This window comes from Colias croceus, chromosome Z, assembly GCF_905220415.1.
Source record: "Colias croceus chromosome Z, ilColCroc2.1".
NCBI classification, from domain to species: Eukaryota; Metazoa; Arthropoda; class Insecta; order Lepidoptera; family Pieridae; genus Colias; species Colias croceus.
The window spans coordinates 9587285-9614570 of NC_059568.1; the positions used below are offsets into that span (position 1 = coordinate 9587285).

Sequence of the window (27286 nt, forward strand, 5' to 3'; positions counted from 1 at the left end):
TCAATAATAACTGATGTTATATGCCTAGGATAGATAATTTAAAATTATATGCCTTTGCATTGCTTGAGATAACATTACAAAATTGTATTTACTTTCTTCAAACTACTTCTTTTGTTTTGAAATCTACTCAAAGATGCATTTTATTGATATTATCATTACTGCACACTTGTTGATTAAAGTGTAGGTATTTAAAGTAGGTTTATTATCTCCATAGTAAAGTTTTACAAGTTCAAGATTTTGACATTCACTTGCTAATGTCTTGTTATTGTTATGAGGTTCAGTCGATTTGCGAGTTATTTGAGGCATTTGTTACAAACTTTAGCCGTTTATGTTAAATTTGCATGATTGTATCTATTTCCAACTGTTTTTTGTGTACCTAGCTTTCTTATTATGTTCATTATAAAAATCAATAATTCTTAAGCATGTGGTAAACTACTAGGTTTATAAACAATTAGGTAATAATTTTAAGATAAGTAGGTACATACTTATTTTTGCTAATTTATGATAAAACAAATAATCTTTATCATTATTTTCAATAAACAACAAGCTTGATTTTCATTACATTTTTCTTTGAATACTTCTGATGCATATTATATTACTAAAAACTTTGTACACTTACTTGTTATTATCGTGCAAGGACCTGAATATTTTGTATTCACTTCAAACAAAAAGTATTTATTATTACTTTCATACAGCAATGTAACACTAGTAGGTTCAATATGAAACTGTTTATTTGTAGAACACCACTACGCGGTTTAATTAAAACGGCAACTCGGCAAAATCAATATTTTTGCAATTGTCAATACGACAGGGCATACAGTAAATAATAAATATCGTAAAATCATCAATATGGCTACTATTTTGCAATTTTTAAGCGAAAATTCAATCGTTATGTTCATAGTTTGTTTTCTATATGAAATTTTAGGTCAGGGAAAAAAATGCAGTCTCTAAAATACATTTTGGGACAAATTTGACAAAATTTTAACTAATTTATCTAATTCTGAATCTAGTTTGATGTATAAATAAATGTGTAGGTTATCGCATTGTTTCACTATTATTCTAAATGGTCTTCCGTCTTTGCGTTGCTAACACATTACACGTAAACATGCCATTATGAGTAAATAAACAAACAGATAACAAGAATAAAAACATACCATACATTGCTCCAGCCATTTTCACACTTCAGTCAACTTTAACTTTTCACAAAACCTGAAATACACAAAATGATTGTCAGAATACACTCAAATGATCACGGAGCATAGAGCCTAGAGTGCTCAGTTCAAGCTGTTTCTATTACAAATGGAGGGAAAATGCACAAACAGCAGCTCCTTCCGTACTGACTAAGGGCATAGATTTTCGATTACCTACACTGCGCAGTTTAAGGGCGCGCCTTTGACCCGATATACACGAAACCCAAAATTAAACACTTGTTTCCTTAAAATAATCATTCATATCAACAAAACATGCATCTATGCCTAATTAAAAAAAAAACCTTTGTCGGACTTCAAAACACTAACTTTCAAAAGATATGCCTTATTTAATTAAGTAATCTATAAAAAGGAATCTCAAAACACCATACCTCATCAAGAAATCTTTAAATTGAATATTTTCTATGCAAATTAAAACATCAATACAAAATAAATAGACCTCCATGATAGCTGCGCAACATGTGTCACGCTCACATCCATATTACCCCAAGCGCGAATCAGAAACCTTCATCTTTATGATGATTGCCTTGTTTTGATATATATTTACCTTAACTTTCTCCAGACGACGCGGAAGTAAGATGCGACACGCGAAATTAAGACTTATTCCCAGGGCAATGACAGAGGCCTATCACGTGAACCGTATCGATTGTATTTTTCCTGGGCCCGGGTACCTAGGCGATCTGAATTTATAGCCGCCTGCTGTAAACTGACCCATAGACTCTGTAATCCTGAATACGGTTTTGAGTTAAACGCCATCTGTCAGACGCTTCAGGAAATATATGCGTGCATCTAGAAATTCACGCGGAAATTGTTTTCCTTGCAATTTCGTAGATAGAGTCAGTAGGTCCAAATTTACGCGGACTATGATAAAAAAAAAGCGATGAATACAATGCTTCTACCGTTAAAAATATTATGTTAATTATGAGTATTAGATATATTATATCTCCGAAATACATTTCAACTGTTTTCTCAAATCGTAGGTAATAATATAATAGAACCGTACATATTATTTTAAATATTTGATCAGGGGATAAATCTGTGTCTTTCTAGACTCATATTTATACTCTATATTTAAGTACTATCCCATACTATATTACAGGAATTAATAAAGAAAAGTGGTTAGGATACAGAGAATGTAGTACGTACTGTTACGAGATGCTATTTTCGTTTTATTAGGCCAACACAAAAACTTTGAATATAAATAATTCAAATATATATTATTTTTCACACGTAAAATATGAAAATTAATTGAATAAATAATACGATACCTACCTTCTAATCTCTTCAGTAATTGCATATTTCTTAAGGTAATGCCATTTGCTACTCGACGCTAGATGGAGCTAGTTGTACTAAATAGCAAAAGTTTCGTACGTAAATTTTCCTTAAAAAACTTAGTATGGGAAATAGTATGAGATAAAAATGATATTATCTTTTAACGTCAAAAATCTTACGCATTTCGGCCATTTCTTTTAACTCTGCGCTGTGCGATGATAAACTCTTTTCTCTTTTTATAACGGTACATTCAAACCAGGGATGTAACATGTAACGGAGGTAGTTTTATCGGAACCGAAATCGGAATCGGAGTTTTCAAATTTGGTTTATCGGAATCGGAATCGAAATCGGAATCGAAATCGGAGGCAGGGTCAGTTTGTTTAAGGACAAATAAAACATGATTTATAGTCAATTCTTTTCATTTTTATTTTTTATTATAAAATAAAAAACAACTGTGAAAAAAAATTGGCATAATTCCAAATGAACAAAAGATAAAATTAATGAATTTAAAGTTTAATTAAAATTAAAACCCAAAGTAGCATGTTACATTTGGTGAGATTACAATAAATGAACAATAGCTAAAGCAAATTAAATCAAAATGGACTCCAAAAGTAATGTATTGTACTTTATGAACAAAAGCTTTGATGCTTTGTCCCCATCCAATCTATTTCTTAACGAGTCGTAAGTTAGGCCAGCACCACTAAAAAGTTGTTTCGCTAGCTACCGAGCCCGGTGGACATGACAAATATTGCCGGGCAATTGATTGTAGGGGCTGGAATTTTGTACAACTGGACTTAGGTTTCATTATCCCACACAAAAACAGATCACTTTCATTGATAATAAGCCGCAAAAATCAAAACAATTATCTATAACCTATAAACGTGTCTTGGGCGTAACAAATAATAACAAGTGAAAAAATAATTGATGATAGAGTGCACGTAGTGGGGGTCGGGGGATTCCCAGCGCGACATGTATGAACCTGTTTGGCACAGCCGTCGCGCGCCGCCCGCTTTGTTTCGTTCGACCTCCGATTAACATCCGATACAAAAGTATCGGAACCGAAGTCGGAACCGAAAGTGTAATAATAACCGGAAGTTCCGACTTAACGGAACCGGAATCGAAGCTCCGTTACATCTCTGATTCAAACACCACCACCACCCCCCATTGCATGATATAGGTATGCCTATACAATAAGCATGTGAGACAATTATTAATGAAAATAATTTTATTATATTTTTCAGTTTTTCTATTTTAATCTACTGTAGACTAAACTGGAATTGAATCCACATATACATACATATCTCGATATAACTAATATATAAAATATAAACTTATGAAAAGTGAACGAAATAGGTTAATATTTATAAATGTTTACAAAATAATACACAGTGGAATTGACAGAAGTGATGTAACTTGTATATAAGTGATAGTAAAATGTAAGGGAAATATTGTGCTGTGAAAACATGTGTATAGTGAAAATGTGCGGTAGTTTGTGGGATTGTCTATGAAGTCACGACGATGCTCAGTCGGTGGAAGAGCAAAGACAAGTCGGAGAAATCCGGCAAGTCTTCCAGTGGCAAGAAGAAACGGAAAGGGCGGGAAGCCGGTAAGTTTGTAGTACTTGTGTCTGTGTTGTCTTAGAGATTAGTTCGTATGAGTATCTATAAGTATGTTAAGTTAAAATGCAGACTGAGTAAAAATCACTCAAAAGCGAGTAGTGGTAACTGTAAACGCCACAAAATGCTCGTTAGGTCCGAGAAGAGTATATCCTTGAGCGGTTTTGGCTATCACCGAAAGATCAAGCTGAATTTTTTATATTAACCGGGACAAAACCGGGGGTGCATAGTAAAGCTTGAGATTTAATTTTTGATAAAAAAATTATATGTGTGCTTTCGACTATTTTGCAAAAAGCTGAATTCATATAAACAATTTAATAATAAAACATATTGCAAACTTAAGTTATAGGTACAGTATAAAAAATGCAAAAAGTATCTTGACAAAATGTTGTCTTGGTGTTGTTGTGTTGCCTTGTCCCTTTTAAACCCTTTTTTCAAGATAGCAGAAAGTGCAGAAACCTTTTTATTATTTTAATAAGTATTTAGATATATGTCGGTGTTATTATGTACCTAAAAGTTATTTATCTAATTTGCATAAATAGGGCCGTACAAACATGAAACAAACATATTCCAGAAAACGCATATTAAATATTGTAGGTAAAAATGCATTTTTTAAACACTATTACTGTATGGAATAGCAAGACTAATTGGTCCTAACTACTTTGTGAGAATGGTCATAGCATTATATTGTGTGAAATGCTTTGCAATTCCATTGAAAAGAATTTTGTAATTAAATGTATGTGGGATGAGTTTTACAGTAAAAGTTATTTATATCGGTTGACCTTTTCAAATAGATGCGATGTTGATCGCAAATCATTCGAATAATTGAAAATAAGAGTAACGAGAGTTAATGCTAGACTATTCTGAGATAAATATCTATTGGAGACAGTAACTAGTACCAATTATATAAGTATGTAGTTATAGTAGTAGGTAGGAATGTATGCGAGTAAAGTATAACATGCCAATTGGCAACTGAGTATATAATATAAAATAATTTTGTATTCACAAAATAAGAGCGTGTGTGTTAGAGATGAAAAAAAAGGCCTTTTTATTAACATTTTTTCAAGAGCGTTCAAATTATTTTGAGGTTTAATAAAAAGCTATGATTTTTCAGATATATTCAATAAACTAGCTTTTACCCGCGGCTTCGCTCGCGTTAAGAAGTATTAATATTAATTAGGTATATTTTTTGCGGCTTTGGTACATTTTTTTAGCGTATGTAAAAATTTAGGGCCTACAAAACTACAAAATTTTAATCACATATTTCATCCCCTTAGAGGTGGAATTTGACAAAATCCTTACTTAGGGAATGCCTACGTCATAGTAGCTTTATGCATGCAAAGTCTAAGCCCGATCGGTATAAAATTGACATAGTTTCATACAAACTTTCATCCCTTATTTAATCCCCTTGGGGGTAGAATTGATCCAAATCCTTTCTTAGGTGATACCTACCTGCATGCCAAATTTCAGCCCGATACGTCCAGTGGTTTGGGCTGTGCGTTGATAGATCACTATATCAGTCACCTTTGAGTTTTATATATTATATAGATTACTGACTGAAACCGCAGGGGAAAGCTAGGGTATGAATTTTCGAAAATCTTTTCTTACCGGACGCCTACGTGTCATAAGAATTATCTACATGCCCAATTTTATGCAAATATATCAAAGGAATAAAAAGTTTCCTACAAATGTCTATTGCCTATTTTACACCTTTAGGGGATGAATTAAAAAAAAAATCTTAACAGAACGTCTACGTCATATGATCTATCTACATGCCCAATTTCATGCAAATACATCCAAGGAATAAGAAGTTTCATACAAACTTCTATCCCCTATTTTACCCCTTTAGGGGACGAATTTTCTAAAATCCTTTCTTAGGGGACGCCTACGTTATGACATCTATCTGCATGCCAAATTTCAGCCCGATACGTCCAGTGGTTTGGGCTGTGCGTTGATAGATCACTATATCAGTCACCTTTGAGTTTTATATATTATATAGATTAAACGTTTATTAGTTAATTAATAATTACTTTGAAATTTTTGTAAGCGGAACTTTAATTTTCAAAAATAATTGAATTAATTGTTATTCCCATGTTATTCCGAATCGAATGACATCTCAATCATAATTTTCAAAAAAAGTTATACAAAAAGGCATTTGTTTGCTAGGCTATAATATATTTTTGACGTTATTAACTTTATACCCTTTGTTTCAGAAGAAGACTGGCAAGGAGATGGAAGAATTGATGGTGAGTTGTTACTATAAGATTTAAAGAGAATTTACTTCAGTATACATGTATTTCGTAAAATTTTATAAGCAATCACGGCTGCTAGGAATTAGCGATAAATTATATTTAATTTTAAGTGAATGACTTTTCTTCTTATAGGTATATAAGAATATTATATGTTTAAGTACGAATACTTATAGCCCAAAAGAGTGTAGAAGGCTATCATGAACTTCCTTCCAGGTTCGGGCATCACTGATTTGTATTGGTAATGTGAGGTTTTAATTATTACGCTAATTTAAATATATTCCAGCATAATTCGAGGAAATTATATTTTAATATAATGGTAATATGAGAGGCCACTATCATATTTAAAACAAGGTTAATCGAGAGCAAGTTAATTGAAAATTAATTTATTCAACAAAACTCTGATTGTTTGAAATGTATATTATTCCGGAACTTTGTAATCGTTGTATGTTTTTGTATTAATGTATTAAAAATAATTGTTTTTTTTTTTGTAAAAGCATTGACTTTTACATAAGATTCTGTTTTTTCATTTAATCCCGCCCACTCCTAAGATTATGAGCTCATCAGAAATTTGAATTGCTACATTACATTTCAAACAAATGAAAGAAAAAGAGAGATTAGAAGAGATTAAACCATAGAAACACATAACTTCATAATGAGTACGTGTCTATTGAATTCGTGAGCAGACTGCTCACTAACAAGATATGAAACTATTGCCAAAGCCTATTGAAGTTTGTATATTTTGCACCATTCCCGTTAAATTCTGTTGCACGTGTATTCATTGAGCTCAAAATCTCGAGGTCGGGTGGAATCAAACCCCAGGTATCAGGATATACATTTCGATGTTCTAAACAATATAGATAGGGAGGCGAATAGGGGAATTTTCGGTAATACTCGAGCGTGGCAGTTTACTATTTAGCTCTATATGTAGTGACGCGCGCCTAGGATAGACGATCAGATTAGTAAAAATAAAATCGATAGTCTGAATTACTCGAGCGCGTCAGATTAAGATATTGGGGGTTGATTTTAGTGTTTTAAGACTTAATTTAACTAATCTGACGATAAGTCCTTGACAAAAAAAAAACAAAAAAGGTAATTTTATTTTACAAAAAAAAGTTTCTTTACATTTTTGTCCAAAGTTAAAACTTTTTGACTTGAAGCATCATAATAACTTAAACTCACGGTTTTTTGAGTATATCTTGAAAACAAAGGGTGTTAAAAAAATTGATATGAAATAACGATGATTAAAAAAAAGGAAACCCAAAAACCTTTTTCGGTCAGATTAAGAGAACCCACCAACATTTTTATCAGATTAAGAAAATATGCTTTCAGGATACCGAGTTAAACCTCCCTTATGACAATCTGACGCGCTCAAATATTTCAAAGATACTTATTTTTTTTCATTTTCAAAAATTCATCGTAACATATCGTCACGCCGAAATCGTCAGTTTTTTTAAGGGGGCTTCCTTGGGGCCCACTTCCGAAAACCTGAGTAAATTTTTTTTGTGCATTTTTGAGTAATTTATATGCCTAGCCCCACCTCGCAAACCGGCAGATACCGTTGTTATCAGAGGCACTTGGGGCATACATAGTATGTATATCTGACGCGCTCGAGAATGCCCAAGTAACTGTATTTTTTAACATTTTTGAAAAACCGTACACGCCAAACCCACCGCTAAAATGGTTTTTACCATTCAAGATTTTTTTTGAAATTATTTTATCTTTCGATTTTGATAAGTCTCGACGGCGCCGTCGAATTACGCCATTTAGGTACCTCGCCTCCCTAACTAATACACAGATCGGCCTTTGCGCTAGCTTTTGATACTGACGTGAATGTCAGTGCGGTCGAGAAATCATAGACAGGCTTTGGGAATCACTGTAACATGTGTATGTGTATGTTTGTTTGTGCCATATACAAAGCTTTGATGGACATTGCAGTGCAGTAGATATATGAATAATGGGGTCCAATTAATTAGGAATAGCCGGCCGAGTGGTTCACAAAACGATTAGGTCCTTTATGGCACGACAGCCTGTGTATATGTTTTGGAAACCTGTACTAATTAATCCATTACCAATTAAATGAACGCTATTGTTTGCTCTGCTCTATTCATTTTGTAATACTTAATTTCTGAATATGTTTCTTATGATAAAGGTTCATGTGTTACGTACCAGAAAATAATAATGTGCATCTTAAGACAAGAGCTTGGATATGATTTTAATAAAACTTCTGTAATTTAAATTATGTCTACAATCCTATAAAAGGATTATCCTGTATATTGATTACGTCATCTAACGTACACATACATATCTATCCGAAATCTACCCAAGATTTTCCGTAAGATTTCCTTGACCAAACGTACGTAAACGCCAACAATGAACATACGTTCACTACATTTCTCCTGTTCGGAAATATCTCTGTAGAATTTAAACCGTGTATTGTGCCGTTGCCGATATCGACAGCTTACTTGTTGCACTGACAGGTGAACCGTGGAAATCTGCTATACAACACGACGTGATACTGACAGGATTCTGTTGCAAATTGAAATTCGGTAAAAATTGAATTGGACGTTCCACGCGCGGGGGTTTTTGCCTTGTTTCAATGTATTTAAACGCGGTAAATATACAGGTCGTAGTTTGTTTCATGGAATCTTTTGTCTGAAGATTAATGTTGAGTAGTTTTGTTTTCGGTTTTATAAAGGAATATTAGTATGAAATATACGTGAATAAACTCCATTGCGATCGAAAAGTGGTCTATATACCTGAAGTTTTCGGAATTTATTCAATTTAATGGTCTTCTTCTATAATTGAGTAAAAAGCAAAGCGATCGCGACCCTAATACTTCCATCGTATTGATACAAGATGTACACCTTTATTAATTTAATATTTATTAAATTTTCCAGACATTTCTTGAAATTTCATTCGTATTACGATGGTTTTCAGTGGAAAGTATAAATTAATTTATTTAATTAGACCAATATTGCATCTTAGAAGAGAAGCTTTATACAACGCAATGAAAACATATTTTTAAATATAATTATGATTTTTTCTAATAAGATTAAATTTTTCCTTTTTGAATTCTTAATAATATTTCTGAATGACCATTTCAAGTTCATATTTAAGAAGGATGCTTACTTAAGTGTTTTGTTTTTCTATCATCGATTTTTCTTAAATGTGAGTTTGTAGTATTGGTACTATTTTTATAAGAAAACAATACCTACTTGCCATTATTTACGACTAATTGAGAATATTAAGTACTCTCGAAATGTATTCACTTAAATTGTTTTCAATACCCTAATAGGAGGCCCGTGTCCCAGCAGTGGGGACGTATAGTAATATAGTATAGTTACGCAGCATATGCTGATAATGATGATGATGATGGTTTCAGTAATCAAATTTTACTTCGTTTATCAGTGTGCTTAACTGTTCTTATAGAAAAAAATTAGGAATATACTCCGTGAACACCCCTCCTCCCTCCTTCCACAACGTGAGATTTACTGAGATTTTACTCGAATCCCACCCCCATTGAATGCTTCACATAATCACATAATTAATAAATAATTGATTAAAGGTGATCAAAAATGTTTTTGAATATGCCCATTTACTTCTAATACTTTACGAGGATCGAAAAAAAAATCAACCAAAAAGAAAAATTACATTAGATTAAAAAAATATTTACTTCAATGAAAAACTGCTCTAGAGCAATAACGTAACTTAATTAATTCTAATGTAAGCTATCTCCTATTCAAAAATTTTAACACTCCATCAAACAAATATATATACTAGTGGTCCGCCCCGGCTTCGCCCGTGGTACCTACATGTTTAAACTATCCTATCTCTCAAGTTGGATCGAACTGCACATGGTGTGCGAATTTTATTATAATCGGTTGAGTGGTTTAGGAGTCCATTGAGGACAAACATTGTGACACGAGATTTATATATATTAAGATATATTCGAATACTAAAAGTATTGCGAGTCACATAATCAAAGGTGCAAATTAATTAGTAACATTGTAATAGCATGAAAACCCCCGCGCGGAATGTCTTAATGTATTCTGAAAATGCCTGAAATATTAACAAGTTCAATGAGGCTATCGTAGCGGTGCAAATTTTATAATTTATCAGTTACCAATAAATTCATTGCACCAATGCAACACCAATGTAATATCTTCAATTCAAAATATTCTATGAATTTCATAAAACTTCAAAAAATGGAACAATAAAAAATACAGTCGAATTGACGACGTTATTACACAGTAACTATCACCTCAGCTATCAACAAAAAAAATATAATAGAAAATCACCTAAGACCAATAGCAATAGGTAAAACCGCGGGGCATAATTAGTATTTTTTTAGCAGAAAAAAGAGCCTCTGCCAATAATGGATGCTCAGCGTTTACTGCAATTGATAACGCTAAATTACCAAGAAGCCTATTTATACCGAGGCTAATACCTGTAATCAAGAACCCAGTTCATTTTGTGGGACGGAGATTATGCAGATGACTAAGCCCGGCATTGTCTGTTTAAAACATATTGCACGTTCTATTACAGGGAATTATGTAGCTACTCGGGTCCTAACTTTCTGACACTTCATAATATCTCTAGGAAGGCTATAGGATTCTAGCTTGCCAGAGTTATGAAATTATATTTAACAAGTTGGTCAGTCTTATTTGCATATGCATTATTTGAAGTAGACATGTATAGCTCGATTAACAAATATTCTAAATGTTGAGTTTGGTAAGCAGGAGACAAAAAATTATCCAGATATGCACTCGTAAGATTAACCACCTATAACACTGAGGTATTGCAAAAGACCTATTAGAAAAAGTACAGTTAAAGTGTCATATAAAATACACCAATATAAATTAAAAAATAATAAGAATTGAAAGAAACAGATGAAGAAGAACTAAGTTTATATTTGGTAAGAAATAATAACGCATACTTAATAATTTTAAGTATTATCCTATGAATGCAAACGTTTTCCTACTTTTGGAGATATGAAGGAAGGAATATTAATGAAGTATTAAACATGGTTTTCTTCGAAACATCAAATTAGCAGGACAAAATAACATAAAGCCACTGGACTGTAATCGTCACCGCAGGTTAATATCGATGAGAATAACTGTACAAATAACTAAAATTAACAATATCATAAGCTGATGAAAAGTCAATAAAAGTTTAAGCAGCTTTAAAAACACATTACTCTATAGAGACTTATGCATATTATTGCTTATCATGGAATACACAATGTCGGAATATTTATATAAAACACCAATGAACAATGATGTTGACATTTTGTAAAGCTGAAATTCTTAAAATATAGCATTTCAAAATTTACAAATTTTTTGATTAAACTAGTCATGTTTGACATAAAAAGTCACAAAGTGACGCAAAGGCGACTGCCAATGTAGATAACATATGAACATGAAAGAGGCTTTTGGGAGGACCGAATTTAAAATTCACAATAATACCAGTTGTAAGAAAATTGGATCTTGCCACAGTTAGGAGTTGCCTGAACCTTCTACGTTGAATGAAATGAGGAAAATATTGAACTATAAACATTATTTGTCCACATACATGTATGAAAAATGGTAGTAAAAGGTAGTCGGTAAGTGTTACGTATAAAGCTGATTTCAAACCAACTGTTGCTCGTTTTATTTGTATTACGGGTCGTTCAACTGCGAACGCTCGAACACTTGTTGCGCCTTATATTACGTAAGCTGTTTAAAAGCTCTTACCATTTCGAGATTAGTTCATCTATTATCATTGTATGGAACTATACGACTATCTTTCTCTTTGGTCTTTGGAATTATTATGTGCTTTTTTGTAGTTTATCAATATTTAGTATGTTCTTCAACTATTTCTTTACTTTGATCTGCAAATTTGGCATCTTTTTCAATCAAGTCAATAATATATTTTGCGGTTCGTAGGGATAAAAAGCTAAGCGATGATAACATGATTAAGCTCAATACAATGAAGTAGGCAAAGTATTTTTTTAATATGGTTTCTAAAGCATAATTTATCAATTATTCCGGGATATTGAAATAATATATTGTATTTATTCGTAAGCTTTTCGGTTTAAATTTGTGAAGCGGCTTAATATAGGGAAATAGTTTATTTTTGTTTCACAATATTCACTTATTTGATGCAAAAATCGACAGCTATTTTCATTAACTTGAAGTTCATAAATAACCTTAAAATAACAGTAGGTTGTATAACTGAAGTATATGTATTTCATGATATTTTTAGCAGTAGCTTTTTCACACCGTTCTCTGTAGTTACACGCGCGGGAAAAAACATGGACAATCACTTTCTTTACTTCCTTCTTTTACTATGTATTACCTAGTAGTATTTACGCATTTAATAAATTACTTAATTGAAATAAGCCCGTAGGAAATTTTACTAAGATTGGATAAATGAAAAATACTCCTTACTCATATTTTTTTTTATTACATAATACCATTCATTATTAACTAAAATTACCTCTCAAATATATGATTTTTAATATCATGATGTCATTGTCTTATTTCATTTTTTTATGACAAAATATAGTAACATTTTTAAAAGTAGTTCCAAATTCTTTATGTTCCGAGGATTATAGTGGTTAATTGAACTAATACACACACGAAAATTATCCTGGCGCAATCCTGTTGATACATTTCTACTTTACAAAGAAGTTTTGTAAGTGAATCTTTCCCGCGTCTTGTTTGAATGAGTTCTGAATGTAGTTCTAGGTCAACTCTACATCTATACTTCCCTACCTGTTGCCGTGGGCGTGTGTCAATGTGTGCGCGAATCGGGTCCCTCGGCGCATGTGCGACCTGGTTAACCAATAATATTGCAAATTTCAATGTCAATGTTACCAACGTGAGGAACCAAAATAAACACTCAATACTAGGTTTATGGCAAAATTCAGTAAATATCAAGGGATTGCTGTTGAATTTGCAGTGGAATATGTATAAAAAAATAGAAATATTTTTTTAGAATATTTCTCGTTAAAAAAAGGGCATTTAAAAATTTTTCGGCCCTATTCCGGAAAGAAATTTCTATTCTGTGTTACAAGACTCACACAGGCGCAGCTCACCAAGGTCAACCATTCGGAGGCTTTACCGCTCTGACAATTAAAAGTGCATATATTTGCAGTTCAGCAGTCGAGCCTTCAGCTGTCTTCGGATGAGCTCCATCCAGTCAGGCTTCGACTCACATAGGGTTCACTTGTAAACGCGCTCGACATTTAGAGATTTATCGAATATAATATAATTGGAATCTAATTTGTAATCAGTAATCATGTCGGAGATTTTACAGTATTTAGTTAGTCAGTTTCGGGTAAGATTCGGTCGTAATTAAACTTTTAAAAGTTTATTTCTACAATTGTGCAACTAAAAAAATATATTTTTTCGGGAACGCAGCGAGTGTTTTGCATGGATACTCCGAATGATGAGGTACAGGAAGAGGAAGAAAGAGAATTCCTGTCGGATATATCATCTGAAGGCATGAGGACCGTGGAAAGCTCGCCCGCCAGCTCGTGCTTCAGCTCGCCCGTCAGGGAATTTTCTGCGGCCGGCATCAGGATCTGCATAGAAGATGTGGATTGTGAGTAGGCTATGTCATAATTTAATAAATTAATATTTTTAACAGTATGTATCCTGGCTATTTTTTAACATTGTAGTGCGAAAATAAATTAATAGATTCGAAATACTGTAAAACTTTCTTTGTATGTTATTTATTAGAATTTTGAAGTTTTTTTGATACTTTCAATTGTTAAAACAAAACCAAACAGCGATTGTAAATAATTATGTAATAACTTTCGAAGCAGTTAAATTACTACTGAATAATTTTATAACATATCTCGTAGTAAATACATACCTACATTATGTTTTAATATCATTATATGGCGACAGTGGGAACTTTTGCAGTGCTATTTGATAGATTTGGCATTTTTATTGTTATATTGCGAATATTTTCTTGTTTGTATCCACACATTTTTTTCCGTATTTTTTATTTAAACAAATAAAAAAAAATATTTCTTATTCGGCAATATAAAATCAAGCATAGTAGATAGTAAATTGTACGGCGCCGCATTTTGTATAAGCGTTAGTGATAAGCTTTTAGTGTGTACGTTGTATTTGTAACTGCGCGGAGTGGCTTGAGCTGAGCCCGCCGCCGGCTGAGGCTGGGCGGCGGCGGGCGAGCTTGGCTGCGGCGGCGAGCAAGCTGGCAGAAGCGGCGCCTACACACGATCAACATACGTTTAATATGTTTTATTGCGACTAATTGATGGCAAATCTGTTTCTTTATTTCTTTTTCATTGTTCGATGCGTGGCTTTTAACATTTTGAAATTTTTATAGTGTAAAATACTTAATAAAAAAAACTTTTGAACCAATATTTCTCCCTTTCAGAGACCGATGCGTGGCTGTTCCAAAAAAATACTCAACACAAATAATTTTTGAGTTATTGATTGTCAATATCTAAACTTATTGTTTTACCCATCGATATTTGTTATTTTTAAATTTAAAACCAATATAATGCTATAAATGTAATTAATATAGAAACAAATATTGTATTGTGAAACTGTTATGTAAATGTGTTTTATGTGTAGCTATTAAAAAATGAATAAATAAATAAAAATACAAATATAAATGGCTTGTTATAATCCATGACCCTCAACCCCTTTTATTTAATTAAATCATTTAGGTACCTAATCGATAACTTTTTGAGTATGTAACACTTATGAGTGTAAGAGATAGAGAGATATGAGAAAGATAACTTTATGATAACTTTTTGAGTATAAGAAAAAAGTTAAAGGTAGGTAATAAAATATTAGTCTTAAGCTAAAATAATTAACTTGATTCTAAAATTAGAACTAGTCTCTAAACTAGTTCTCGTAGCTTTATCTAAAGCCTGACGCATGAAACAAGATGTTAAGTTATAGTTTGATTTGACTGTTGTACAAATGAATATCATTAAAGTTTAGTCCTAGCAGCCGTGATATTTGCTTGAATATAAGTAGGTTTGAATGTCACTTCGTGTTCCCGAAAGAATTTTTGTCAAAGTAGCTTTTTTTTAGGAGGGTTATCAGACGGGGAGGCGACGCGCGCGCCTTCTCGTAACCGATCCTCTCGGCGCGACGATCCACGACGACATACCTTGGCCGGAAACCACCTGTTCTTGCACCCCCACCACGCTTTGGAAATTAATCGCGATCTTGAGGTAAGTGACCGAACAAATCAAACCTTTTTAACATTTTCGACGGTTAATTTAGTAATGTGTTTCATTTGTATAGCAGTATCAACCTGCGCAGGCGCCTAATCTTCCAGAATACGCGACCGTCGTTAAAGATTATGACTCGAGACGAAATCGGTCTTTAGATCCGCGTTTTAGAAAGGTAAAAGGTGTTGCCGTAAATTAGGGTGTGCGGTTTGCAGAGTTTAGCCAGTGGATATACTAATTACTAACTAAATATATTTTTATTCTAATACCTAGGTATTTTAGATATTATATGGGAGTTTAAATAGGTGTTAAAACTTCAATAACCTTTAGGTACTTTAGGTAGGTATACGACTAATAGTTGGAGGATCTATTACGTAATGAATTAGTTCTAATCAAGCTTGTTTTTATTTAATCTAAAACACAATTAGTTCCTTGGCTTGGTTTTAACACGTAGCTTTTCTTACTAACAAATAGAACAAGCTTTTCGGATAACATTTATATATTTTATGTTACAGTACTCAATAGAATAAAATTTCTGAAACTAGGTGTCATTGAGTATTAACACGCGAATATCTTGTAGCCTCCACTGCCCCGCGGCTATTTACCGCAAACGTTCTTCTACGACGATGACCCGGGAGTTATGTCTGAGGTGGAAACATCGTCTACAGGGTTCCGGCGAGGAGGCAAGCAACGGTCTTCTCTACCGGTTGTGAGAACACCCAGCAAAACGCTCGAAAGACCTCTAGGTGAGTAATACACCGAGCGACACAAAAATTAATACTTAAATCTTTACTTTCGGTCAATGTCAGTATAAAGATACAATGTTTTTGTCCGCAGGCCTCGTATTCCTACAATACCGAAATGAGACAAAACGCGCTTTGCTCCCAAACGAAATCACTTCTCTCGATACGGTAAAGGCACTCTTCGTTCGTAGCTTCCCCAAGCAGCTCACAATGGACTATCTGGACAGCCCGCTCGTGAAAATTTACATTCATGACGGGTCGAAGGACATGTTTTACGAGCTGGAAGACATGCGGTAAGTAAGGTCGGAGACGGTAAATAAAAACCTATTGGCGTTCCGTTTCAATTAAACGTTTTTCGAAAGACATCATAATAGATAAAAAGTTAGATAAGAATACGGAATAGCAAATTATCCTCACGAAAGTTATCACGTGACTTTCAACTCTATTCGCACTGTGAAATGTTCGCTCGAGCAGCTAATATTAGGAGTCATAGGACAATAGATTGTCGCAAAACTTTAGAACGATTGTTCAGCGCTTCATAAATACTAGTTTTGTTAAGTTTTATTTTGATGGAAGACAGAGAGTGTCACTTAGGGGCGTTACCGGCCTTGCGCGTTAGCTGGTTCGTCCCCGGCACACTATAAACTCAGTACATATCGTGCTACAGCCCCTTCCATACGAATAGGGAGAACGCGGGAAGTGTCGATACAGGCAAGTTCTGACGTTTTTATTCAAATTTTCATGTATTCTATCGTTATACCTAATAATTGTTAGAAATCTTTCGTGTGGTGAGAAAAAAAATATATATTTATAAGTATTTTATATTTGTCATTTGTTAAAATCTCGTTACATTTTAAAGTTATATTTAAATTCGCTTAAAAATAAATTTTTCTAAATAAATTGAATTTTGACCTCAGAACCTGCTTAAAAACGCGAAAATGCGGAAAAACATAATCCACGAACACGATGAACGGTGTCCGTAAGTATCATATTATTATTAAGTATTTATGTAGTATAAAATAACAATTCTGCATCTTAAAGATTGAAAACGTAGCAAGAATTTTCATACGTATCTTTAAAGATGGCAGATATCTCCTAAATAGGTACAAGATTTTGTATGTGACGCCATCATCACTCACCAGGAAAAAATTCATCAAAATTGGTCCAGCAAAAACCCACATAAGTCTAGTCATATGTAAATCTAGTTATACATATGTTTTGAAAATTTTATCAAAATCGGTTCAGCTGAATCTCGTGTAAGTATACCCGCACTGTGGTGGATGAGTTTATTTAATGATTTTATTATTAAATAAAATCATGAAATAAATGCCGTCTTATAACTATAATGTGATGCTAAATAATATAATAAAATTGCATATATGTACAGCTATTATATGCACAATCTAATATCTTCATATACATTTTTAATATATAATGAGTAATGACGTACCAGCATTATACGAATGTAAGATAATATTGATACAAGACAAACCGATCGACCGCTACAAAATATCAAGAATCTCTATATTCCCAAGAAATAAACTTTAAACCCATAAAAAAAACATACAACAATAAAATATTTGCAGCAAACCGGGCTACAGAACTACTACAGGGCTCAAGAACATCTGAAATTATTTCTCATCTAGTTTATATTATCAACAATTAATGCACAATAAGATGGGCATTTGCAACTAAGACGTTTTTGCTTCACAATTTGAAATCGAATATTCAGACCATAAAACGGAGATCTACATTCAATTCCTTAGTATTATCTCGATTAATTTAACTTTACAAAGTAACAACCGTATTTACGGAAAATCACTGGCAGTAATTCATACGTATTGTTAAGGCGAATATCGCAGCGCGCATCCCATGTTTCGGGTATACAATTTTAATATAAAACATTGGATTATACGGGTATGGAAAATTTTCCAATCTTATACACCCACGTGAAGTTATTATTATCCATGAAATTATGGCTCAATTATGTAAACATGTAGGTATGTTTTGATAATAACAGAAGAGAATAAATTAAAGAAATCTCAATTAAATATTCGTAGCTACTTAATATGCGTAACTGTTCACAATCATAACCTGAATTTGTTTCAACGAATGCGTATAATTGAATCCCAAAGATTGGTCGAACAAAATAGTATTTTTTAAAGTACCTAACCCTAATCGTACGAAGTAAGAAAGAAGGAGCTTAAGATAAAAGCATTTGTATGACGTAGTGGGTGCCTTAACGTGGGCGAAGAACAATCTTAAATTGCCGGCATAATACCCGTATCGAAGAGCTTTAAACCCATCGAGAAGGCGGCTATCCTGAGATTCTAGTTTTCCTCCAATCATTTATAATTAAACTTGAAACTTCTACATATTATTTAAACGTAGAAATATAATTTCATTGTATAAGATATTACTCATTGGTTCGATGGATTCTTAATCAGCATATTTCAATAATGTCCTAAAAATATATATAAACTAATAAAAACTCATGTTTACATATATCTATTAATAGATACAATTCCCGCACGGCCTACATTTTCATTGCTCATAATATAGCGGTATTTTGATAGATATAATTATTTATTTGTCAATTATAAATACATGTAAACGTTTATAAACAAGCATATTAATTGCTCTTGACCATATTGGACATATAATTGTTTCTCAAACATATCAGAATGAGCCGCAGGCTGTCACATAATTTAATGAAAACATACATGTTGATTGCCCATTACCGTATTGCCAAACGCATTACTGTGATCAAAGGATAAATGGGTACATTTCCAAAATAGTTCGATTCGCAGTAATTATTATACAATAAAAAACTCACAATGATATTCAAAGGTAATACAATTTTTCTGAAATTTTCTAGGAATATTAAATATTTTGTCTGCGTATTGATAAAATAAAATTTGATTATTTTTCTCGTTTTTCGGAATACTCGTATGCACTAAGTTTATTCAGAATACTAATTAATGGCCATCAGAAATACTGAGAATTGAGTGCGCATAAAAGATTTTTTTCGGATTTAGTTATCTGACATTATTTTTTTAGGTTTTCATTTTACATACATACATATTGTAATTATTGGTAATAAGGATTATATTTTCATGACTTAACGTCATCTTCTATGTTATTAGAGCTTGCTTGTGACGTATTTAATCTGTAGAAGTTAAAGCGTTTAAATCTATGCGCTAGAGTTGGATTCAAACCAAGCTCTACTTTCATAATTTGATGCAAAATATTTGCTCAAAAAAATCACGTTGTATATCCAATCCCAAATATCTATTATCATACTGAAAAATCTATTAATAATAATAAATAAATTTAATTCTTACACGAATCTAAATTCCTCGATTATAGAAGGTATTAGAAGTGGTTACAGAATTAGGTACAAGACTAAATCGCGTTTAGTAAGAAAATGGAACTAGTCCAGTCTGTTGGAAATGCATGTGAATCGAATTAGCAGAATTGTAGATATGTATTATGTGGAGGATTCCTATTTCCTAGAAAAGCTTACGTTCCTATGGTAGACCAAGGTTTCTGATAAGCGTTTTCCGTCATCTTGATCAGAAGATAAAATTTAGTTTTTTTTTTTTAATAGACACAAGAAAATTTTCTATTGCGATACGAAAAACGTAGATGGGATTCTTTCAGTTTCTTTTTTACTCTCAACAATTTGGGTCATATGCATCTATTTTGTCGTAACATTTTTTGCTATTTCGTTTTTTTGTAGGTGCAAAAGCGATACTTGTAGAGTGTGTTCAGACCTACAATTCCGTTTTAGAAATTTCCCTTTGTCAAAAATTTTCGCCTTTGGCGGTTCGCAAAGTTGGTAAGACCGCACTTAGTGTCGATTGAAGCAGTTACAATCTTGCACCATTATATTTTGTACAAGTCAAAACGCATGAAGGTGAAGGTGGTTTAGGGAAATATTTCGACACAAAAAAATTTGATGCAAAATATTTGCTCAAAAAAATCACCGTGTTTTTCAACATTTCATGAATTTGGTTTGAAGTTTATTAATATAAATAAGAGTTACTTAATTACATTTTATTAAAAAAACAAAAAAAAAAAAACTAGTTTGCGTGAAAGTATTCGATGTATTACAAAAATACAATGGAAATATTTTTTTTTATTAAAATACGTTTCTTATTTTTCTCTTTTATTCCTATCTTCAGTAGTGTGTTTATTTGCCCTTTATTGCTTCCGAATACACCCTTGAAACTAGGAAGGCGTAGTTAAACTAAATTTTTCACAGTGTCTTGAGCAATTTGTTCCCACCTAGACTTGAGCACGTTTACGAGCTATATCTTATTAGGCACAGGTGAAGTGTATTCTTAACTCTTCGTTATATCCAATCCCAAATAGCCTCTATTAAATTGAGGTACAGACTGATGGCAGGCACAGACTCATCATCTTATACTTCTCTGGTATTTCGAGCTGAATTATCGCGAGCATTTATTAAGCATCATCATCATCATCAACCCATAAAGGGAACGCGAGACTCCTATGAGGTTACGGGCCTGGATTACGATCCACCACGCTGGACAAGTGTGGTTTGGCTGATGTTAATTGTCGTTGAACTTTTCATTCTTCGACATGTCGGTTCGAGCAGTGGAGATGTTATTCAAGTACGCAGATAAATTGAATAAAGAATTACTTTTTCTCTCTCTTGCTCACTTCGTCAGAAACCCCCAACTATCTTCACCACTAAAGCACCACTGAACTCATTTTCACGCATTCAATTGCATCTTTCATTAAATTTTTGAGCATTAGAAAGTACATAAAATAGTCCTATGATCCTCATTCAGAAGATATGTTGGAGTCTGGAGAGCCGTCATCGTGCGTTCAGAATTAGAATTCGACATAACATTCTTCCTCTATCCTCACCATTTTATTGGCTCTGCCAATTCTTGCCACTTTCGTGAATAAACTCCAATAGGCCGATTATCACAAAAAATTAACCTTATTTTTGGACATGACATTATTTGGAAAATTTGCTATCGTAATAATCGTAATTTCACTATATTACTCAATGGTGTCAACTCCCCCCCCCCTTCTTCTCCATGCCTTTTTTCAATATTTTCTGTTGACATGCATTTCTAAACTGTCCATTCGGACGTAACAATGGAACTAAAAATAAATTTAGGTGGTTTCTTTAGGCTAAAATTCATTTCATAAATTTGGTTTATTTACTTCCCTGTGATTAAACTATTGTTGGATTGTTCAGTGCCCATCTCCGAGACATACGCGACCGATCCGTGCTTCGTCTTTTTGAATCCAAAGATTTAAACGGTGGAGTGTTCCCTGGAGCCCTTGGTGTGGGTTCGGTAAGGCTGCCGGCCCTGGCAGCAACCAGCTCGTCGACTGCCAACCTCGAGGTAAGTTTTAGCATAAGGAGTTAAATAATCCAAATCATTAATCTGTTTAATCTTAATAAATGTTCAAATTGCTCTAATTCCTCCATACATTGCTATATAATTGATACATTTTCAGAAAACCAATATACTATATTTGCGTGTAATTTATATTGAAATTATTAGACGTAGTGAAAAATTCACACAAATTAATTGTTTTAGGACCAAAACACTTACTTTAGTGAACCAGAGATTGACTCTGATCATCTATCACAACATGTTCACAAGAGCAAGGTAGAGTGAAAAACTAAACGATACTTATTTAATACATATAACATTAATAAGCGTTGGGATACATGCTACTAAATGAGACACAAATAATATTTCTTAGTATTTATTCAATGTTAAAGTATCTTAGTTTAATTAATCTACAATTTGAGTAGATAACTAGTAACTACCCATAATAAAAATAAGAATGTACAAAATTAGTCTAGTACTGCAATAAATAATTACAATTGAATACAATGGCAAGTTATCTATCTAGAAAGGTTACTTATATCATATTGATCGTTAAGACTAAATATATTGTTTAGAAAGGAATAGTCATTAATCTACCTGGACAATCACTGATTTCAAACAATTTAGATTTGATATGTTATTCTTATTGTCTAGCAACATAACAAGTATATTATTGTTTTGTACCCAATGTCTCAGCAGTAAGTTTAAAATGCCTTACAAATTGGTAGTCCTTTGTAGTAATGGGCTCCACTGTGTAATTTTTTTGGTGTTGATCTCCAAGAAAGCACTAATACTTTCTTAAATGGTTCAGTAGTGCATCCGCTACAAACTTTCATAACGGCTTTTACTTCAGCTTCTGCTGGCTCCCTATCATCCACCTAGAAAATAATTAATAAAGTGAAATTATTTTTAATTGTCGTTATTACTCCATATGTCCGTATTCCCACGTGTATAATGTATCATGTACTTACAGTCTGCTTTTGTAAGTTTTGCACTGGTAAATTTCCAACGACACCAGCTAATCCGTTTAGTAGTGATTGCTGGAACAGAGCTTCGTCTTCTTTGTTATCGTCGATAAGATCAGTACTAAGTAAGGCTTCATCTACTATCGATCCGTCCGATAGTGCCACAAGTCCACGCTTATCTTTCTTGCCTGAAAAATATTAATTATAAAATATTTGAATTTACCATACCTTGCAATGACTCACAAATATAATACATTATATGTAATACGGTACCTGAACTTCTTTCTTCAACTTCAAGTTCTTTCTCAGGATTGTCACGCTTATCACGTTTATAGGAATCCCTCTTGTACAAATTATGTGATCCGGTATCATCAATGTATTGAACATTTGCCGGGTTCAATAGAGAACTTGATAGTACAACTGATGTTCCTTTATTTGGTCCTAGTGGCCTGTTTGGGTATCGTTGACCAGAGAATGATAGTCCAAGTAATGGTAGTTGAGATGGGGCAACGTTGCCACCGATATGGTTTGATGGAATTTGTTGAACACTATTTAGTAGTTGATCGGACGAGACTGGACGGGCCAGGAGTCCATTGGCATAATCTTGTTGTAATTGTAGGCCGTTGGCTAATGGTAAAGGAACCATATTTTGTTGATCTGGTCTTGCAAGATTAATCTGTGAAGGTTTCTGTAACTGTCCTCCAATAAGGAAGTGTCCGTTACCAATAGGTGTAGGTTGTGGTGGTGGAGGTTCTGTAACAGCTTCCGTAGATACCTCTACTAAAGAACCATCGTGTTTGAAATGATGCGCATGATGGTGTTTATGATCTCTGTGAGCTTTACCAGCAGTCAGTGCTACATGATACAACTGCAGCATCGTAATCTCTCCGATAAGTCCGACTTGATCTATAAAATAAACACAAATTATAGTAGCATATTATATTAACTCTTTAAGTGATTTTATATTTCATATTGTTGTGCTTACTTTTAACTGCATCCAAAGCGTCGTCTTTGTACAGTAATGATTGCTCTTGACCACTTATTACAGTACCTCCTCCCTTTATGACGTGACCGACGAGCTGTTAAAAATAAATTGTATTATTATTTTGGATCAAAAAATATCCCACAATCGTGGACTTTTATTTGAATCTTACCCTATTATGGAATCCTCTGCCAACTCGCTCTGCGTTAATCCATATTTGCCATTCACCAGTCTTTCCGTTCCAAGATTGACAGCTGTGATACCATCTGCAATCATAGTTATGTAAATTAGATTTAAATCCACAAAACAAACAGATGAAAATTATTTGGTCTAAGGATAGCTAAAGGGATTATCGCCATCATTAATTTTATTCAAGATCGGAAATCAAAAAGTTTGAATTATATGAATCCAGCACCATAATTAATTTAGATACTCAAAGGAAGGAATGGATCACGATACTTCGATTCTAGGTAAAAATAACAACCGAAATGACTAATAGAGGTAGTTTAAATTCTTTTAAGATACTTTGTACTCAGGACTCACGCTTTAAATAAACATTAAACATATCGATAACGGTATCCATAGTGAACGTTGGGATATTCCTCCTTTAATGAGATTAATTTAATGGACAAGTAAGAAGTTTTCTTGTATTTTTTTCACGGACTTGTTTTTAATTAGCATCGCTGACTAATCAACGTCACAGGGAAGTTTCTTAAGATGTTTTTTTTATTTAAATTCTCAATTTTTAATTGGAATGTTAGAAGGTAATTTTATCCTTTATCAAAGAGGGTATTGGTTTATTAAATCATTATTAATATTGCCGTTGTTCATCAGAATGTCTTCGTTAATTTTTCTAATCTAATAACAATATTGGAGGAATAAGGATCGCTCTACTTCGAAGTTGCATTAGATGGATCGTTTGCGGTTTATGTGGCGTGTACTGAACGTGCCTTTTATCGTTTGAAATTTGTAATTCTAACGTCCAGACGGGTTGTTTAGAGGAACGCTATTTTGTTTCTTTATCGGTCATCTGTATTATGGTGTATATTGAACAATATTCCTAGCGATATAGTATTTACTTCTATTAAAATATTTCATTAAACAATTCAACATCCTAACCAGATTATTTTAAGAGTATGGAAGTAATTCCACCTGTGTATATGGACTACCAACTGATTTAGGAACTTATAAGAGCAGCATTTATAACGTATGGAAATAATAGATATTGGTGTTATAGTATTGGATGTTCTTGAATGGTTGGATACTTCAAATATGATTTTTTTTTCCTGGTTACATATATGGATAACCTCCTTTAAAAATTATAGTTTTAATATATGTCCTTTTTCCTAAAATGTAGCCTGTAAGTTGAACTTAATATCGGTCTATCAACAAAATTTCCCTGTCTGCCCTGAGATTTTTACTTCATTGACCCACATTCAAACAGGAAAAGCATAGCAATTAAAAGAAATATTCAATGCACAGAAAGGGAATGATTCCTTATTTATTTTTTGTAAAGAATTAGGATAAATAATGTATTTATATTATTTAAGGAATTCCGACTAGTCCGACAGGGTGCTTTCCGCATAAAGCGACCTTATAAGAGGCTCGTTCGGAAACCGGCGATAAGGAGGAAACGGTAAGTGGATCTTGAAAAATAAACGTGCAACTATCAAGATCTCGTCTAGTTCATAATTTACATTTATTATTCATATATTTTGTGAGTGTATATCTAAATATTAATTTACAATTAAGATCCTGTTATGATACAAAGTATCACCCCTTAAGTATTCCCAGTTAAGGTCAGTTCACATTATTACATCTTTTGTATTTATACTGTATAGTTATAGTGTGTTCATATAATAACGATAACCTTATTTTAGGTCACCGGCCAAAAGTTCCACAGTAAATGACCACCCAATGACAAATGATGAACCCAGCGGACAATGATTTAGCAATTTAAAGTAGAATTAGTCATTAGCATAGAGTAGGTTCTAGAGTAGTTATTAGGCGGTTATAAAGTATTATGTTCGTAAAAAACCAATGCATTTAATCAACCGTGAAAATTTTGACCATGATAATTTTATTCCGAATTCTATTGTAGTTGAATGGTAAAGATTTAACATTATATTCAAAATTTAATAACGTTACGAGATTGTACAGTTAATATTGTATTTTTTTTTCAAATTTTAAAAATGTTATAAATTCTATAGATTTACGGCCAGCTGTTCACAATAGTCAAGTAATTTTACGAAGCTTATACCAGAAGCAGTTCATATTCCATCTTCTCTATGCTTTTACTTGGTTATTGCGAAGAGCATTTAGATTAATCATTATAATGTTAATTAAAAGCATATAAAGGCTTAAATTAACAAGGGCTTTTTGAATTTATTAATCCCTTTTTATTTTCATTATTATTTGTTTTTAACAGTTTTTTGTGGGTGATTTAATTTTCAAATAGCCAAAAAAACATCGATAAAAAATCAGGGCATAACATTTCGATTCACAAATTTCTAAATAGTTACATGATGTCACTGAATTTTAATGAAGGCTTAGGAAGAATTTTTATGAAGGAAAGGAAGTTTTTAAACTATATCTTGCGAGATTATAAAGCTTCGAGAAATTGAAGAACGCACACCGTGTACATTTCGTTGCTTATTTTTATTTACTCTTTTTAATATTTATTTTCTATAAACGATCACTATTATTAAAAGTAATAAAACTAAAATTTTTTTTATTAAATTTAGATTATTATTACAATATTGCATAAATGATGTTGATGAAATGGTTTGTTTCACAATTATATGACGTTTTATAGTGCTGCATGGTGTATCATAAAATAACATGGCAATAAAAACAATGTTTGTACAACGCACCTGCTTCAGCGAATATTAATTATTAAAGTTAGTAATTTTTTTTTTAATTTGATATAAATCAATTATATGCTAAATGTTGGCTATAGAGTATAGATATCATTTTGGTTAAAATCGCTTTGACTTTGCTAGCTTGGCGACATCAAACAAGTAAAAGCACTGCGAAATTCTACTTACACGATATAGAGGGGTTATTACGTTATTTACTTTTATTTTATTTTATTACACAAGAAGCCACAGGAAGCTGTAAAATCATAAACAGCCTTACTATTATATTATATATTAGAGATATGATATGTAATGTACAAAAATCTGACATTTTGTAAATCACTTTCCAAAATACTGCTTATTTTCGTAACGTAATAATTAACGTAATTTTCATTTTGGAAGTCACAATTGTTGAAATATATTTGTATAACTCTGAATTTGAATTCAAGTATAAGTAAGGCTGATTATGTTTGAGGTTTCACCGGATTGGAGCTTGCCTTGGCTTTGGAAGCGGTGCAGTAAGTATGTGTAAGAGAGATACGCTTCTGTTGGCGGAACAATAGATAATAGAGAATAAATAGTATAATAGATTTGTGAGTCTAGTTAGAAGCTCAATAGTAACATACAGTTCGTATAATAAAGACGTATAAAATAAGAATAATAATAAGAACGTTTATTTCTTAGTTATTTCTTTCATTAGTCTATTGCAAGACTCAAGAGGCAAAACTTATAAAAGATTGGCATGGGTCATAATAAACAGCATATGAGCAAAAATAATTTGGCAAATTGATCTAACGTTGG

At 32.7% G+C, this 27286-nt stretch overlaps 2 protein-coding genes and 1 long non-coding RNA gene across 4 annotated transcripts in view; 1 reads left to right on the top strand and 2 right to left on the bottom strand.

Annotated features, from left to right (window-relative positions):
* Positions 1 to 690, bottom strand: part of LOC123705164 — a 58018-nt gene extending 57328 nt beyond the window's left edge. Inside the window, exon 1 of the long non-coding RNA XR_006753265.1 lies at positions 620 to 690. This is a non-coding gene — a long non-coding RNA (uncharacterized LOC123705164). The remainder of the gene's footprint in view (positions 1 to 619) is intronic.
* LOC123705159 (coiled-coil domain-containing protein AGAP005037) overlaps positions 1 to 27286 on the top strand; it is a 162585-nt gene that overhangs the window by 76506 nt on the left and 58793 nt on the right. Inside the window, exons 3-9 of one of the 2 annotated variants that reach the window (XM_045653822.1) lie at positions 6310 to 6342; positions 15411 to 15553; positions 15627 to 15728; positions 16134 to 16299; positions 16370 to 16589; positions 21536 to 21686; positions 21885 to 21956. In XM_045653822.1, coding sequence (XP_045509778.1) covers positions 6310 to 6342; positions 15411 to 15553; positions 15627 to 15728; positions 16134 to 16299; positions 16370 to 16589; positions 21536 to 21686; positions 21885 to 21956 — 887 coding nt within the window. The remainder of the gene's footprint in view (positions 1 to 6309; positions 6343 to 15410; positions 15554 to 15626; positions 15729 to 16133; positions 16300 to 16369; positions 16590 to 21535; positions 21687 to 21884; positions 21957 to 27286) is intronic. The other variant, XM_045653821.1, reaches the window with a different exon arrangement.
* LOC123705161 overlaps positions 22044 to 27286 on the bottom strand; it is a 29546-nt gene continuing 24303 nt past the window's right edge. The window contains exons 5-9 of the mRNA XM_045653824.1: positions 23800 to 23893; positions 23631 to 23724; positions 22919 to 23551; positions 22652 to 22833; positions 22044 to 22558 (exon numbers count right to left, since the gene is read on the bottom strand). Coding sequence (XP_045509780.1) covers positions 22385 to 22558; positions 22652 to 22833; positions 22919 to 23551; positions 23631 to 23724; positions 23800 to 23893 — 1177 coding nt within the window. The 3' untranslated portion in view covers positions 22044 to 22384. The remainder of the gene's footprint in view (positions 22559 to 22651; positions 22834 to 22918; positions 23552 to 23630; positions 23725 to 23799; positions 23894 to 27286) is intronic.